The sequence below is a fragment of the Myotis myotis genome, unplaced genomic scaffold (assembly GCF_014108235.1).
Source record: "Myotis myotis isolate mMyoMyo1 unplaced genomic scaffold, mMyoMyo1.p scaffold_m19_p_1, whole genome shotgun sequence".
In the NCBI taxonomy this organism is placed as follows: Eukaryota; Metazoa; Chordata; class Mammalia; order Chiroptera; family Vespertilionidae; genus Myotis; species Myotis myotis.
This window is the reverse complement of record NW_023416313.1, coordinates 200,128,970-200,145,889: the sequence shown is the minus strand read 5'-3', so window position 1 is coordinate 200,145,889 and position 16,920 is coordinate 200,128,970. Positions and strand designations below refer to the sequence as shown.

At 48.7% G+C, this 16,920-nt stretch overlaps 1 protein-coding gene across 5 annotated transcripts in view; it reads right to left on the bottom strand.

The window, feature by feature from the left end:
• The window catches only part of SMOC1 (SPARC related modular calcium binding 1), a 149,768-nt gene that overhangs the window by 42,393 nt on the left and 90,455 nt on the right, over positions 1-16,920 (bottom strand). For all 5 annotated transcript variants that reach the window (XM_036311338.1, XM_036311347.1, XM_036311365.1 and 2 more), the window contains exon 5: positions 14,824-14,871. In XM_036311338.1, coding sequence (XP_036167231.1) covers positions 14,824-14,871 — 48 coding nt within the window. The remainder of the gene's footprint in view (positions 1-14,823; positions 14,872-16,920) is intronic.

The following is a 16,920-nucleotide window of genomic DNA, read 5'->3' as shown; positions in this document are numbered from 1 at the left end:
AAAGGGCAATATACCTCCCAGCAACGGGATCAGCGGAGCCGCAAGGCCTCCCAGCACCAGGATCAGCGTGACAGGGGGCAGTGCCCAAACCCCCTGATCGCCCTGCGGCTCTGTGTGTGACAGGGGGCGTGGCCACAACCTCCCTATCCGCCCTGCTCTGTTCCTGACAGGGGGGAGCTCCCCAACCCCCTGATCGCCCTGTGGCTCTGTGTGTGACAGGGTGCGGTGCCCCAACCCCCTGATCAGACCTGCGCTGTGTGTGACAGGGGGGAGCTCCCCAACCCCCTGATCGCCCTGCAGCTCTGTGTGTGACAGGGGGCAGGGCCACAATCTCCCTATCCACCCTGCTCTGTTCCTGACAGGGGAAGGTGCCCCAACCACCTGATCAGACCTGCTCTGTGCGTGACACGGGGGAGCTCCCCAACCCCCTGATCGCCCTGCGGCTCTGTATGTGACAGGGTGCGGCGCCCCAAACCGCTCCCCCCCCATCGGCCCTGCCCTGAGTGTGACAGTGGTGGCACCCCAACCCCCTGATCCGCCCTGCTCTGTGTGTGACAGGGGGCGGTGCCCCAACTCCCCTATTGGCCCTGCTCTGTGCGTGACAGGGGGGGAGCTCCCCAACCCCCTGATGGTCCCTGCTCTGTGTGTGACAGGGCGGAGCTCCTCAACCCACTGATCGGCCCTGCTCTGTGTGTGACAGGGTACGAAGCCCCAACCACCCTGATGGGCCCTGCTCTGTGTGTGACAGGGGGTGGCGCCGCACCCTCCCTATCGACCCTGCCTTGAGTGTGACAGGGTCCCATGAACACAATTGCATAGAAGTTACATGAGGCCTGTTTGCGGTGCCCCAAACCCCCAATCGGCCCTACCCTGAGCGTGACTAGGGGTGGCATCGCAACCTCCTGATCCACCCTGCTCTGTGCATGACAGGGGGTGGCGCCCCAACTCCCCAATCAGCCCTGCTCTGAGCCCGACCAGGGGCTGCACCTAGGGATTGAGCCTGCCCTCTGCCACCCGGGAGCAGGCCTAAGCCAGCAGGTCGTTATCTCCCGAGGGGTCCCAGACTGCAAGAGGGCACAGGCCGGGCTGAGAGACCTCCTCTCCCTGCTGAGTGCACAAATTTTTGTGCACCAGGCCTCTAGTATCATTATAGTACAATAGCAAAATCAGGACATTGATATTGGTATGATTCACAGACCTTATTCACATTCCACCAGTTTCACATTCATTCATTTGTGTATGTAGGCAGCTCTATGTAACTTCTATGCAATTGTGTTCATGTAACCACCACCACAATGAAGATACAGAACTATCTCTTCACAAGGATCTCCCTCGTGCTACTTCCGTTATAGTCATACTTTATCTTTATAGTCATACTTCCTTTCCTCTACCTCATCCCTCACCCCTGCCAACCACGAACCCCGTCTCTATCGTTTTGTCATTTCTAGACTGTTACATAAATGGAATCATGCAGTATGTGGCCTTTTGAGATTGGCCCTTTCCATTTTGCATCATGCCCAGAGATCCATCCGAGTTGTTGCACATATCAACAGTCTGCCCCTTTTCATTACTGAGTAGTATTCCATGGTATGTCTGCAACCCCGTTTACTCATTGAAGGGCATGTGAGCTGTGTCCATCTTTGGCTCTTACAGGTAAAGCTGCTGTGATCATCCACGTACAGGCTTTTGTGTGGACATAGGTTTTCATTTCTCTGGCGTGAATGCTCAGGAGTACAATTGCTAGATTATATGGTAAGTGTATGTTTAGATGTTTTTGCCGGAAGCCAGTCCATCCTTGCTGCTTGACACAGTTGCTGCAGGAAAGAAACATCTGCACAGCATATGTTTCAAGGGACCTGGCGTATATAGCATACTGTTCTTAATATGTTTGCTCCCCTTAGTGCTGTGTGTTTTAACCAAGGTCACCTCTCCAAGAAAGGTTGTTTCCCCAGGTAGGAATTTTTCCCTGAAGTCAGGGAGGGGATGCCTCTCCTAGAAAGGTTGTTTCCCCAGGTAGGAATTTTTCCCTGAAGTCAGGGAGGGGATGAAACTCCTTAACTAAGTGCCAGGCGGGTAGTTAATCACTACAAACAGTCATGCTTAAGCTACATAATCTTTACTCCCTGGAATGGAGATAAGAAACGCCCTAACCTTTGTAATAGAAATTGACAGGATTAAAATCAACTGGTATAAATACGGATGTAACAAAACAATAAACAGCAGAACCTCTCTGGAGATCCAGACCAGAACTTGGCTGGAGATCCTGGCTGGAGATCCTGGCTAGGCTGCTGATCAACTGAACGCTGTCTCCGTGTCCTTCCTTCTTCGCCGACTCCGTCTACACCTTTGGGGACCCCTGGACCTGCTGGGGTTGGACCCCGGCATCTGGCGCCCGAACAGGGTTCCCTTAGGTAAGTCCCCCCGTACTTGGGACGGGTAGGACTGCACCGTAGGGTGCTGCAGACCCCCCCCCCCCATAGAGAATAAGTAGGGTAAGCGGGTAGTTAGTACAGAACTTAGATTGACAAGATGGGTCATACTGAGTCTAAAGAAAAAAGACTCTGTATTAATCTTTTAACGCATATGCTTACTAGCAGAATTGGAGTTGAGGTTTTTCCCAGTGAGACAGAAAGTTTTATAGAAGAAGTATGTCAATGGCTTCCAGAGGATGGAACTGTTAATTTAAAAACTTGGGTTGAAGTAGGAAAGCAATTAAAGAAACACCATGGATCTGAGGAGGTCCTGCCATGTTTCTTTTCCCTCTGGGATTCAATCTGTGACACCTTGGCACCAGAGGCAAAAACGGTTGAACTTTCTCAAAATTTAAATAGTCCCTCGGCTCCACCCAGAGAGGATACATCATCATTGTCTTCAGCTCAATCTAAAAGCAATTTAGCTATGCCTACTGATCGGGAGGAGAATAAATATCATAAAGATGACCATTGGTCCTTTCCAGTCAGTAGAGAGGAGAGAGGCCCTCCCATTCAAAACAGGCTCCCCAAATTAGAAAGGAAGCCTAAACCAGGTCCTGTGGCTCCTATGAGCTCCATGTCTAAATTTCAAAGGGCGATAAGAGAAGCTGAAGCTAATGGAGATCTTGAATTCTCACTCTGCTTCCCAGTTACATATGAGAATGAGTCTGGTGGGAATAGAAACCCCACCTTGGAGCCTATACCTTACAAAGTACTTAAAGAATTAAAATTGGCCTGCTCTGAATATGGACCTCTAGCTCCTTACACACAAACCTTGGTAGACACCCTAGCCAGTAAATGGATGACTCCTTATGATTGGTCACAGGTTTGTAAATCCTGTCTCTCAGGAGGCGATTACTTATTATGGAAAACTGAATATGAAGATCTTGCTAAGAAAGCTGTAGCCACTAGCGAAAAAACCAGAAAAGGAATAACCCTAGACATGATATTAGGAGAAGGTGATTTTAACACGGCTCAGGAGCAAATGAATATGCCCACAGAGGCACTTACCAAAGTAACCAGTTGTGCAGTAAGTGCCTGGAAATCCCTACCTTATACAGCAGGAAAAACCACCACCCTTACAGAGGTTAAACAGAAGGTCGAGGAACCATATCAGGATTTCCTTTCTCGCCTCATGCAGGCAGTCAAGAGAGTAATCAATAACAAAGAGGCAGCCGATATCCTAATCAAACAACTGGCTTTTGAAAATGCTAATAATACCTGTCAGGCTTTATTAAGGCCGATTCGCAGAACAGGAACTATAAATGATTTTATAAAACAGTGTGCTGATGTAAGTCCAGCATTTATACAGGGTGTAGCTATAGCTGCAGCTCTCAAAGGGGAGACATACCCTCAATATGTACAAGCTATAGGACAAGCCAGCAATACTACAGGTAATAAAAGAAATATGAACTGCTACTCTTGTGGCTTATCTGGGCACTTTAGCAGAGAATGCCCAAATAAAAATAATAATACTCAGGCCAGATGGCAAGCTCCTCGACAGCCTGGAAATACATTAGGGAATAATATTAATCCTCCAAAAACCGTTTGTCCCCGATGTCAGAAAGGATTCCATTGGGCAAAGGAATGTAGATCAAAATACCATAAAAATGGTCGGCCTTTAAACTCTACAAATAGCTCCCAAGGAGGTTATATCCCATCACCTCAATCGGGAAACTTGAGAAGGGGCCAGCCCCAGGCCCCTGCAATAATAGGGGCATCAACCTTCAACCCCTCTGCAAATTTCGATCAGTCAGTGACCTCTTCAGGGCAACCCCAGGCAGTGCAGGATTGGACCTCCACTCAACCACCCATGCAGTACTAACCCCAGACTCGCCAGTAGCAGCCATTCCTACAGGAGTGTCTGGGCCACTGCCTGAGGGAACTGTAGGTTTAATATTAGGACGGAGCTCCACCTCGTTACAGGGGATCTTAGTCATCCCAGGAGTTGTTGATGCAGACTACACAGGAGAAATACAGATTTTACTTTCCCCACCCACCACAACTATACAGATTCAGCCCAACCAGAGAATTGCCCAATTAATCCTGTTACCAATACATAAAATAGGGACAGCTGTTACCCAGGAAGCTAGAGGGGCCGGAGGCTTTGGATCTAGTGATGCAGCATTTTGGATACAAGAAATCCATGCTACTAGACCTACAAAAATTTTACAAATTCAGGGAAAACCAATTGAAGGTCTGTTGGATACAGGAGCAGATGTTTCCTGCATAGCAGGGAAGGATTGGCCCTCTTCATGGCCCACGCACACCACCTCCACTTCCCTAGTAGGACTAGGCAAGGCATCTAATGTAAAAAAGAGTTCTCAGATTCTAACTTGGACTGATGAAGATCAACATTCAGGAACATTCTGTCCCTATGTAATTACGACTATCCCCTTTACATTATGGGGAAGAGATATCTTATCTCAAATGGGAGTTCTATTATATAGCCCCAGCGGTGTTTGATTTACTCCTGTTACAAAATATTACAAGAAAATGAGTTTAAATATTCCTCTCCTCATCATGTTCTACAACATGCTCAATTTGTAATTAATATACTAAATGTAGATTCTGAGGGAAATTCCCCGATGTACAGGCATTGGAACCCTGATCTAACTAAACCTAAAGCCCTCGTCAAATGGAGAGACTTACTTACAGGAGCCTGGAAGGGACCTGATGTACTTTTAACCCAGGGAAGAGGATATGCTTGTATATTTCCACAGGACGCAGACTCACCTGTGTGGATTCCAGACCGTCTAGTCCGACCTTATGTCTCACCGCCCGCCATCTCTGCCTCATCATAGCACACCTGACCAGTGCCCGTCTGCAGCAGATGTGCAGACCTGAGCTGGAACAATCTGTCCATTGGGAGGATCACATGTGCCTCCGTTTTGTCTTTCCACATGTCCCAGCTTTGCCCCACATCTCCTTTCCTTTTTCCTTTTTCTAAAATCTAACTACTTGTTTGCTGGTTCTTTGGCCTTTCTCCTTCTTTCCTGAACACAGCCTTTTCTAGAATCTCCCTACCCTACCGTTCCAGGAAGGGCACCTCCCTTTTATGCCGTGACTAGGGGTGTTTGGTATAGGTCCCATACATGGAGTTGTCTTGGGCCAAGAGCCTGACATCCTGGGCTGAGAAAGCCCTGTTCCAGGACTCTCCTTTGTCCTGTATTGGCCCCTCTTACCCTTGTGTCAAGAGGGACCCTCTTCTTACAATCCAATTGCCCATAGCTGTTGCCTGAGCTCTCTGTTCATGCTGAGGTTGAAGCCTCATGGTGGCTGGTACCATGGATCTGTCTCTGGCCCAATGGCATAAGCTGGGCCCTCTCTAGAGAAGAAACCTGAGTTCCCTATGATCAATGCCAGAGCCCCGCCAGCAGGCGAGGGAATCCAAAGGCAGTTGCTGGGCATGGAGGCCAGAGGGACATAGGCTATCAAGGAGACAAAACTGAACCTCACATCACCCTACTTGGCCCAGAGATGGCTGGTAGTCAACGACGGGTAAGACTCCACAGGGTGGGGCAACCTAAGACAGGCACAGTCGGGGGCCAGTAGGAGAAAACTTGGGGTGCAACAAAGGTGGGGCACAGACCCCCCTCCCCAATGGTGCAGGGGCTTGAACACTCGGCCCTTCTGAGGAAGGTCTCCTGTCCCCATGGCTGCTTCCTGCTTCCCATGCCCAGCTCAGATCGGGACCCAGGTAAAGACAGAGACTGGCTGACAGCAGCTGCCCTCTCACTGCAACAGGACTTGTTTCCCATTTCTACCTTGGACCACAGGGAAAGGGGCAGCTGAAGGAAAGGGCTGTGTCAGGATGCTGCATTCTTCCCTTTCTTCTCCCTCTTTTTTCTAAACACTTCCATGCCTTGTAGTTCTTTTGCTTTCTCTTCTTTTTCTACTACCCTCCATTTTCCATATCAGCTGGATCCAGAGGGCACAGCTTACTCCTCCTCGGACATCGACACCACCATCAACCACGGCCCTGATGGACCCTTTGATGCAGCCCTTCAACTTGCTGACGCTTCGGGAAGCCTGTCGCCAGTGACGCCGCCCGCTAGCCAGACCAACAAAGACAATCAAACCAACAACTTGAGGACAGCTGAAATCCCTTGACTGAAGAGGCTGGCAACCTTCTACAGGAATGGGGCTCCTTCTGCGCTCCATCCACTATGTTTATAGCTATGCTCACTATCATTGCTTGCCACTCTTCTTCCGAGACTTAAATGGCCCAATCTGAGAGGTGGCCACTGATTTGCATGCGCTATCATTTAAAAAATAAAAAAGGGGGAATTTGCCGGAAGCCAGTCCATCCTTGCTGCTTGACACAGTTGCTGCAGGAAAGAAACATCTGCACAGCATATGTTTCAAGGGACCTGGCGTATATAGCATACTGTTCTTAATATGTTTGCTCCCCTTAGCGCTGTGTGTTTTAACCAAGGTCACCTCTCCAAGAAAGGTTGTTTCCCCAGGTAGGAATTTTTCCCTGAAGTCAGGGAGGGGATGCCTCTCCTAGAAAGGTTGTTTCCCCAGGTAGGAATTTTTCCCTGAAGTCAGGGAGGGGATGAAACTCCTTAACTAAGTGCCAGGCGGGTAGTTAATCACTACAAACAGTCATGCTTAAGCTACATAATCTTTACTCCCTGGAATGGAGATAAGAAACGCCCTAACCTTTGTAATAGAAATTGACAGGATTAAAATCAACTGGTATAAATACGGATGTAACAAAACAATAAACAGCAGAACCTCTCTGGAGATCCAGACCAGAACTTGGCTGGAGATCCTGGCTGGAGATCCTGGCTAGGCTGCTGATCAACTGAACGCTGTCTCCGTGTCCTTCCTTCTTCGCCGACTCCGTCTACACCTTTGGGGACCCCTGGACCTGCTGGGGTTGGACCCCGGCATGTTTTATTTTTGAAGAAGCTTCCAAAGCATTTTTCAGAGTGGCTGTATCACTTTACATTCCTTACCAACAATGTGTGAAAGATTGAGTTTGTCTGCATCCTCACCAGCATTTGGCATTGCACTATTCTTTTTTTAATTTTAGCTCTTCTAATAGATGTGCAGTGATATCTTATCATAGTCTTAACTGGCATTTCTTTATGGCTATTGGTGTTGAACATCCTTTGGTTTGGTTTGTTTTGGGGGTTTTTTTGGTGGGTTTTTTTTTGCCCTCTGCCTACATGCTTTGGTGAAATGTCTAGTCAAGTATTTTGCCTATTTTTAAATTGAATTGTTTTTCAACTACTGAGTTTTTGAGAGTTCTCTATATGTTCTAGATATCAGTCCTATGTCAGATATGTGGCTCACAAATATTTTCCCCCAATCTGTAGTTTCTTTGTTCCCTTAACAGGATCTTTGGAAGGGCAAGTTTTTAATTTTGATTAAGTCCCACAATTAATTCCATTTTTAAATGTTTTGGATCATGTATTTGGTGTTCTAAGAAAACAAAGGTCTAAGTTCACCTACCTACAGATTCTGAAGATTCTATCCTATGTTTTTTTTCTAAAACTTTCAATAGCTTTTCACATTTTAAATTTAAGTCCAAGATTCATTTTGAATTAATTCTTGTATAAGGTGTGAGGAGCTTGGCGGTTTTGGTTTTGCCTATGGACGTCCAATTGCTACAGAACCATTTATCAAAAGGAGTGTCCTCCCTCCACTGCATTGTTTTTGTACCTTTGTCACAAAACAGCTTTCCACACTGTGCAGAAGGCCCATTTCTGGGTTCTCTATTCTGTACCATTGATCTATGTGTCTATCCCTGGGCCAATACCACACTGTCTTGATTACTAGAGCATTATAATCTTAAAATCAAACAGAATATTATGGTTCCAACTATGTGACATTCGAAAAAGGCAAAATTTTAGAGACAGTAAAAAGGTCAGTGATTGCTGGTGGGAGGAGAGAGTAGGGAGGGGAGAGCAAGGGATGCACAAGTGGAGCACAGAGGATTTTTAGGACAATGAGAATACTTTGTGTGATACAGTAAGGTAGGCACCTGTCATAGTATAATTGTTCATTCCCATAGCACGTACACCAAGAGTGAACCCAATGTGAACTGTGGACGTTGGGTGATAATGATGTGTCAGTGTAGGTTCATGGATTGCAAAAAAGGTAGCACCCTGGTGAGATGTTGATAATGGGGAGGCTGTGCATGTGTGGAGGCAGGAGGTACAGGGGAAATCTATGTGCCTTCCTCCTAATTTTGCTGTGAACCTAAAACTGCTCTAAAAAAAATGTCTTTTTCTAAAAAAGAAAGTGAAATCAATACTAAAAGGGTTATAGCATCTGTTCGGAAGAACAAAGGGAAGCATCAGTTGAAAATTCATAAAGGGTCATGAGGGAGTACAATAGTAAAGAGATCTTTATTTATAAAAACAGATGGAGTAGGATCTCCCATTTTCTTTGTCTTTGGAAACTTTGCTTTAGCTGTTCTAGTTCTGTCGCCCTTCCTTACACATTTTAGAATAAGCAGCCCTTGAGCCTCACAGCTTTCTTCAGCAGGCACAGAATTGGTGCAACAGGGCCCAAGAGTGATGACTCCTCAGCCTTTGCCAGAGGAGCCCCCTGGGGCTCGGGGCTGGAGACAGGGGTGCAGATGTGGCCTGAGGCCTTCCCACCACATGCTGACATCCGGCCTCCCTCCAGGTTTCTGTGTCACACCTGGAACCGAATTTACTCAGCCAAGGAACAGTGAGCTGTCTCACCTGGGCGTCAGGGGCCCCACAAAGGCACCAAGTAGAGGGACCAAGAGCCTGCCAGTGGCCATGCTCATCTCAGGCAGACAGCCTCCACCAGAGGTCCTTCCTTAGGGGCTCTGGCCCTGAGAGCTTCCTCCCAGGCCTGTTTGGAGGATCCACCCGTCTTTTGTCCCCTTCAGAGGCGACAGCTTCCCAGCATCTAGAAGCTGTGCTCCCCTGGGAGGCCTTACCTCCACCTGAAGGTAAGTTCTATAAGAAGAGGCTAAGGACTATTAAAATATGAGCTCCGTGAGGCAAAGCCAGGGTTCTTATCGTTTTACTTGTCGTTGGATCCTCAGTGACTGTAACAAGCCTGGTACTCAGGAAGTTCTCAATAAGTATTTGTTGAATTAAAGAATAAAAAAAACAAATATAAAATGTCAATGGTTACTAATAACGCCAGGGACTTGTAAGAACCTATGACTAGGATGCTATTCCAGATCCATACACCCTATTTCATCTCCAGCCCTTGGAAATGGGGATATGGCAGGGATTCAAACTCTAAATTTAGTATCTTCCACGCACAAACTTTCTTTTGGAGACCCCAGAATAGGGGCTAAGATGCAGGGCAGGGGGTTCAGTAGATGGGCCAAGCTGGGAGAGTACTAACTGTGGGAGGAAGGAGATGTGGTGCACACATGACACTCATGCACACCCTTTCTACAATGAATCTCTGCAAAGCTGGTGCACAGATATGCCAGGCCTGGTCAGGGTGGCTCAGAGCACCAGAAAGCAGCAGCAACATGCATGCAGAGAGCAAAAAGCTGCCTCTCCTGGGCTTGGGGCTGCTCAGGCACAGTTCTGGTCAGCAAGCACAGCATGGGAATGAGAATGCTTCTCATCCCACAGGGAAATTCAATGTGCACAGAAGCCAACCCGTACAGATCATCCGCTGCCCACCTCCATTCAAATCCAGCGCAGGCTGGTAGGTCATCACACTTTTGCCATCGGATGACCATGCTGACACATCAACTACTGATCCAGCTTCTCCCTCGGTGCTGGGGGAAGAGGAATCAGAGAGGTAGCTGGGAAGAGGGTACAGCAGGAGTGACGCCCCACATGTAGAATGTCCCAAGACAAGAGCCTGCACATCTCAGCCAGGCTCAGGGCAATGAGACGAACCTCCTTCAGGTGTGCTAACTACCCCCTTCCTCTGAGATGCCTGCCATCCGTCACCCCTGCCCTAAGCACATCCCTCAGCCCCGGATCAGGAGGATGCTTCATCCGTCACTTGAGTGACAAGATCTCCCAGCTGGTACCAATCTGTAGACCCAGGCTCCATGAGAAATTCTAAAGATAGAGACAAAAGAGAGGGACCTTTGTCTCTATCTTTACCCGGATAAAAGAGTGAGACCTACTCTTTACCTGGAGCACATACTACACAGCAGCCAGTGAAGATTAAAAACAAAATCTCTGCAAATTAAAGGTGGGTTGGGTTTTGGAAGTTCAGTGCCTCTCGAAGACTGGCTTGACAAATACAGAAACCCATGGAGAAGTGTACACAGAGGCTGCTCGTGTTTTTATTTTTGTCCTCACTTTCTTTAAACAGCGAACTCCCAGACCTGGTACAAGGAGAAAAAGGCAAACCGCAGAAAACCCCTGATGACCCTAGACCAGTGGATGGCAAACCGCGGCTCGCAAGCCACATGCGGCTCTTTGCCCCTTCAGTGTGGCTCTGCCACAAAATACTGACTTCTGCGCATGAGCCACGAAGTTTCAATCACACTGTACGTGCGCGCCCGCACGTGGTATTTTGTGGAAGAGCCACACTCAAGGGGCCAAAGAGCCGCATGTGGCTTGCGAGCCATGGTTTGCTGACCACGGCCCTAGACTTTCCCCTGGCCATGTACAGAAGCATCACCCTGGGCTCTCTAGGTCCCAGGTCCAGAAGGAAAAACCTCCTGGGGATCTGCCAGCACTCAGTGCACAAGGGCTCGCCTCCATGTCATGCAGTCACTCCTCGCCACGCCCCTCCCCCACCGCACCCGCTGGAGGCGGTGCAGTCCCTCTGCCACCTCACAAGCAATGACTCCGGGACCAGTCCCTGGCTGTATTCAGTCATCCCGAGGGCTCCCCAAATCATCCACATTCATTATCACCAACAATCCAAAAAGAGGCACCATAGGAAACCCCACAAGCATTGGTCGGCCAGGAAAAGCCACTCAGTAAATTCACGATCTCTAAACACATTTGCTTCCCAGCCATTCTTCAGTTGAAACCAAAAATTCATCTCGACCACAACTTCTGCAGCCTTGGGCTGTTTTAGCAACAGATCATCAGGGGTTAAGGGCTGTTGGGGGCTCTTTCCCCTGTTCTGACATTCCTCTGTAGCCTCAATAAAATACATGTGGATGCACGTGTGTCCCCCACCCTCCAATACACACAGAACCTCCCCCCCCCTTCTGTCACTCTTCAAGGGCAAAAACCAAAGGAGAAGAAGGGGAGGGGTGGCCAGGATGGGAGTGCCCCAGATCAATGGATATTTGAAACTCAAACACATGGCCGGGACCTACACTGCACGTGTTAATTACCACACATGTGCCTGTAAAGGAGTTGGTGAAACACAAGGGGCCCAGAGATCAGAGCCAGGCAAGGACATTCCAAGGGATTAAATAAATAGTCTGAAGTTCTGACCCTCTCCCTTCCAGGAGCACGTGCATCTGGGTAAGATAACAGCACCTCCCCCCCTCCCCTTCTCCCCTAGGGCTCCACACCTGTGGACCCAGGAGCCTCAGCAACCCAGGCCTCCCAGTCCAGGCCAACCGGCTGTGACCTGCTACTGCCTGGCCTCTCTCCCGCCTCCTTTGCTCCTGCTATCTCTCTGGGCCTCCTCCCCCAGCCTCCTCTCGCTCTGCCTTTCTCCTCTGCTTTGGAGGACTCATTCCTGGCTGGCAACCAGACTCTCCGTGGCTGCACAATACGTCTTTTCATTCCTTCCAGGCAGAGAGAACCGATCCCTCCAGCCCTGTCAGTGGAGCATGTTCAAGAGGGTGGGGAAAGAATAGGCCGGGTCTGCTCCTCCCCCACAGCCCCCCACCGCTCACACACCCAGCCCTCTAGCCTCACCTCCTTCCCACCCGGACCCTTGCCCTGCACGAGGGCCAGGCCCAGCATCTGCCTGTGGCAGGCCTCAGGGCTACGAGCTCCGGCTCTCTGGAGATGCCTGCTAGGAGACCCCACGTGTGGGCACGAGCTCAGACAAGGGGCCTTTGTGTCTTCCCACCTGCTGCCCTCGGAGCACATTCCATTCTTAAGTGGCAGCTGAAAGAGGGACCTCAGTGGGCCAACACAGGATATTACGAATGCCCTCTCGCACCCTGTCCCCATTCAAACCTCAGCTTCCTGGGCAGGTGTGGCTTCAGGTGGCCCTTCCTACAGGTGGCCCCAAACTGCATTTCACTGCACTGCCCATGGCAGAGAGAACAGGATCAGCACCTACACCGATCCTCCCAAGTAGAAGGAAGAGAGCTCACTGACACGTCAATTCTCCAGGATAAATAAGCCCTAGCATCCCTCCCTCCTCACCCCCCCCCCTCCCGCCCCACCCTCCAGGCCTTTTCACTAAACAGGGGCCTCTGCAGAACCATCACGGAGGGAGGAACTCATCTGGTATAGGACAGCAAAGAACTAAAAATTGATGACAGCTTAGCTCTGAGATGAAGCTGCAGACTCTATGCCCCTGTTCCCTACACCACCCCTGGAGGAATCAGGTTCCCCTGCCCTCTTCCTGACAAATCCGTGAGATCCCACCATGACCATGTGTCTGATTCTTACGTTATCCATGGGGTGCGAAGTCACGTCAATCTGGAAAGCACTTCTCTGTGCAGTTTAAGAACCCAAACCCCATGGGCCTTTCTTGGTGTGGGTGCTTAACTCAGCATCATGAACTCTGTACCCTCTCGTGGGGAAAATCTGGGTGGTCAGTTCTGAGTGGATTGCCTTTTTTTTTCCTACTACCAGGACCTCATGCCCAGAAATAAAGCGCATGTTCTGAAGACTCCTGTTGCAACAAGCAACACTGAAGGCAGCTTTCTTTCCAGCCCCAATACATCGCAGATACATGCCATTCACAGAATGGATGATTCCAGCTCTTTGCAGAAAGAAACGGCCATGTTTCTCTCCCAAGGGAAGGAACCACCCACACTCACAGCTGTCTCCGCTGTTCCCAGGAAGACCTGGGAAGGCACGTGCTCTTTTTTTTTCACCCACTTACTCATTCCTGCTCACAGGAATAGGAGCAGCCCATCTAGTCCATTGGCCCATGTTTTGCAGTGAGTGCTGGTGTTACCATGCCCTACTTCCACATCTTCTTGGAGCACCCACAACTAGGCAGCAGGTTCTCCGGACACTCATCGCCTACGTTCAGGAAGGGTGACCTGGCCTCCTCCTCCCCTCTCTATTCAGTAAGCGCCTGGAGCAGGGTCTAGGCCCTCTAGGGACTCACCTTGGTCTCCCTGTGACAGCGTGTGCCAACTAGCACGTGGGTCTTATGAGCATGAAGTTCTCAAGGCCCAGATTCAGGTGGGAAGCCTCAAACTCAGCCAAGGTCCCTTGTCTGGGTTTTACCTGAAAATGGGGATTCTGGATTTCTCACTCATGCAATGAAATTGAGAGTTATTTTCTATGCAACCACAGCTCTCCGTGTGCTTGTAAATCATCCTGGAGGTGAGCAACGGTGATCTTAGTGTCTGCCACACCGGAAATTATGGTCCGCATACCCCGGGAACCTGCTCCTCATGGCAGCTGGACCCCTAAAGAGCACTCAGACAAATGCCTTAATCGGGGTATATATAATTTGTAGGGCCCAGTACACAGTGAAAACGACAGGCCTTCTGTTCAAAAAGCAGGGGAAAGTGCCATTAAAGAGACTAAAAGTAAAGTTGTATCCTCTCTTCCATAGTCTCTCTCGGCTTGCCATGGTGTTTTAATTTGCTATTTGATGTTGCTGTAGGTAAAGAAAAATTAAATTTTGAGCGTACTATAAAAGCATGCATCACAAAAGCTATGTGCACATGGGACCAAGGATCAACAGCAGACATGCAACTGCATGTACTGCTGCTCACATGTACGTGTCATTGTCCCGTCGACTTTCCGCACTTAAAAGCACAAGTTCAAAGACAAAATAGTTGAGAATTTTATGGCAACCAATGCACGGGGGCAAGCGCATGAAGCCAGCCTAGTCTTAGTGAAGAGAAACTGGAGGAGCTGGAATAGTTCTTGAGAAGCAGTGAGGGAAATAATGCTCAGATGGGTTTCCAAAATAAGAGAGTCGGGGCAGACTTGAGTACGCCTACTAGTACTTTCATTATCCTTCCTGTTTAATGCTGGCGACACTGATTGACTGAACTTCCTAGGAACCAAGATTCTCAGGGTCCCTGCCAGCTCTGTGGCCTGCACTCGCTCACCTCCCCCAGAAATCCTGGGAGCTTGGTCCCCACCACCGATGAGCCTTACTCACCTCGGTGCTTCTGGGAAGAAACACAGAATAAGAATGGATATTTTCTGCAGGGCACCTTTAGCTCTCACCCCAGCTCCATCCATCTTGTCCAAGAATTCTTGCTTGGACTGGCTTTAGGAGCAAACATTTAGATAAAGCATAAAACTCTACTCACCTTTCCTTCCTGAGTTACCCTGGCTCAAGGGCTTGTCGGTGACTGAACCTTGGGTGAGAGGGGAAACAGAAACACAGGCATTCAGAATGCATCGCGGTTGGTTCCTTTCATAGTGTTGGCACAGCCTGATGTTATGAGCATATGGTTATGTGTATATATATCGTATACACATCTAGGGACATTATATACACAGTTAGTACATACATACATGTTGAGTGGGGTTTGTTTAATGTCAATGTCACTGATATCACAGCACTGTTGAGATGAACCATGATTTCCAGGTTCCCTGGCAATAGTTGTAACCAGACTTCTCCCTTATTGAACATTCCAATGACTGCCCCTCGCCTCCACTCCCCATCTCCCCCACCGGCTCCATGTTCTGAGCCATAGCTATTCAGTAGGACCAACCGAAAAGAAACCCCCTCTTACTGCAAATGCAATGATTGACATCCCTTGCTGGTTAGGGCAGGAAATCGGCGATTTTCCATCTGCATTAAGTAGAAAATTGTTGGCCCAATTGTCCTGAATGGGCCAAAATAGTCTGAGGCATGGAAACAATTTTCTAGATGCAGCAGGCTGCTCCTTAAGGAGAGGGTAGTGTGTGAGTTTGGCCAAACACTTTGCCCTGCAGATGCCAGGATGCCATATGCACCCATCCTGTGGTCCTGACCGTGTGGCACCTGTCTTTTCCACAAGACCCACCACACAGGCAGGGCACAGCCAGCTTAATCCACAGAAAGGCATCTGTGGACATCCCAGGCCAAAAGAAAAGAGAGAACCCATATTTCTGCAGTCTATATCATACCCTTTTTCCAGGCACTGATTTTGTGAGGATTCAATTATCTTACCCTGCATGACTTGCTTCTAGTACATTTGTTTTCTTTCAATGGAACTTTCCAGGTCATCTGCAAGGAGGGCTCATTCCTGCCCCTTCCCACAACAAGCCCAATTAAGGTTTCCAGTTTCCATGTAAACCAAAAATAAACTTCCCTTTTTGGCCTGCAAGTCTTGGTTTCCTAATGTAGATACTCACTGCCCTTCCCACTTACTTCTCCCTTTATATAGCAGGGCCAGAAGAAAAATGAATAAACTTTGTGGAAAAAAAAGGAAAATGTTAGGATAGCAGAACTGCTAGCCTTTGGGATCTCCCATAGGCTTTAGAATAATGTTTCGTCCTTTGCTTGCACTTCAAAATTAAGATAAGTAAATACATAAAACCTCATACACATAGCTATTGAGAAATATGAAGCAGCAGATGGTGAGATAGGGTTTTGTATTTTTTAATGAAGGCTGAGCGGCATAGTGAATTAAGGGAGAAACTCTCATCTTAATGGAAGGTGAAAGTGTGGGGCTTGTGTAAATCCATAGTCCACAGTCCCCTGAAGCTAACCTAAGAGCAAAATGTCCCTATGCTTATCAAGTTGGAAATAGAAAGGACTTAATTTTTGCCATGGGCTGACCTAGAGGGTCAGTATAAAGCTGTGGTGCCCTAACTGGTCTACTCATCAGAACCATCTGAGAAGCTTCATACACATGTGGACTCCAGGTCTCACTGTAGACCTGCTGGGTGAGAATATACAGGAGGGGCCTCAACACCTGGGTTCTTTTTCGTCCCCCAGGTACCGCCGAGGGCAGCCAGGTGTGAGGGACACTGTGATGAGAGTTCTCCATCGCTCTACATTACCTTGTTCAGGGGTGGCACACCTATGGTGCATAGGCCACCACTCTCCTTTCCTGTGCTCATGGCAACTATCACTAATGGATCATCATGGTCTTTATTGTTGCATTCCCATGGAGCCTTGAAATCCACCTCAATCAAGTGCTCCCAGGGCCACTAGCAGCCAGAGCATTCGAGCTAAAAATGTATATGCCGTGCTGTAGGGGTTACAGCCAATATTTGGGGAAAAGAGCCTTGAACCAGAAACCTACACTGGCAATAATAAATATATGCATACAGGTATATACTGGCTCTGTCACCCGGCTGACTAAGAGCAAGTGCATGTTTGAGTGGGACCCCCCCTCACCTGGGGATGGCTGATAACCACCACCAATCTTTCAAATATTCCCCTACAGAATTCAGGGGACAGCAAGAGGTCT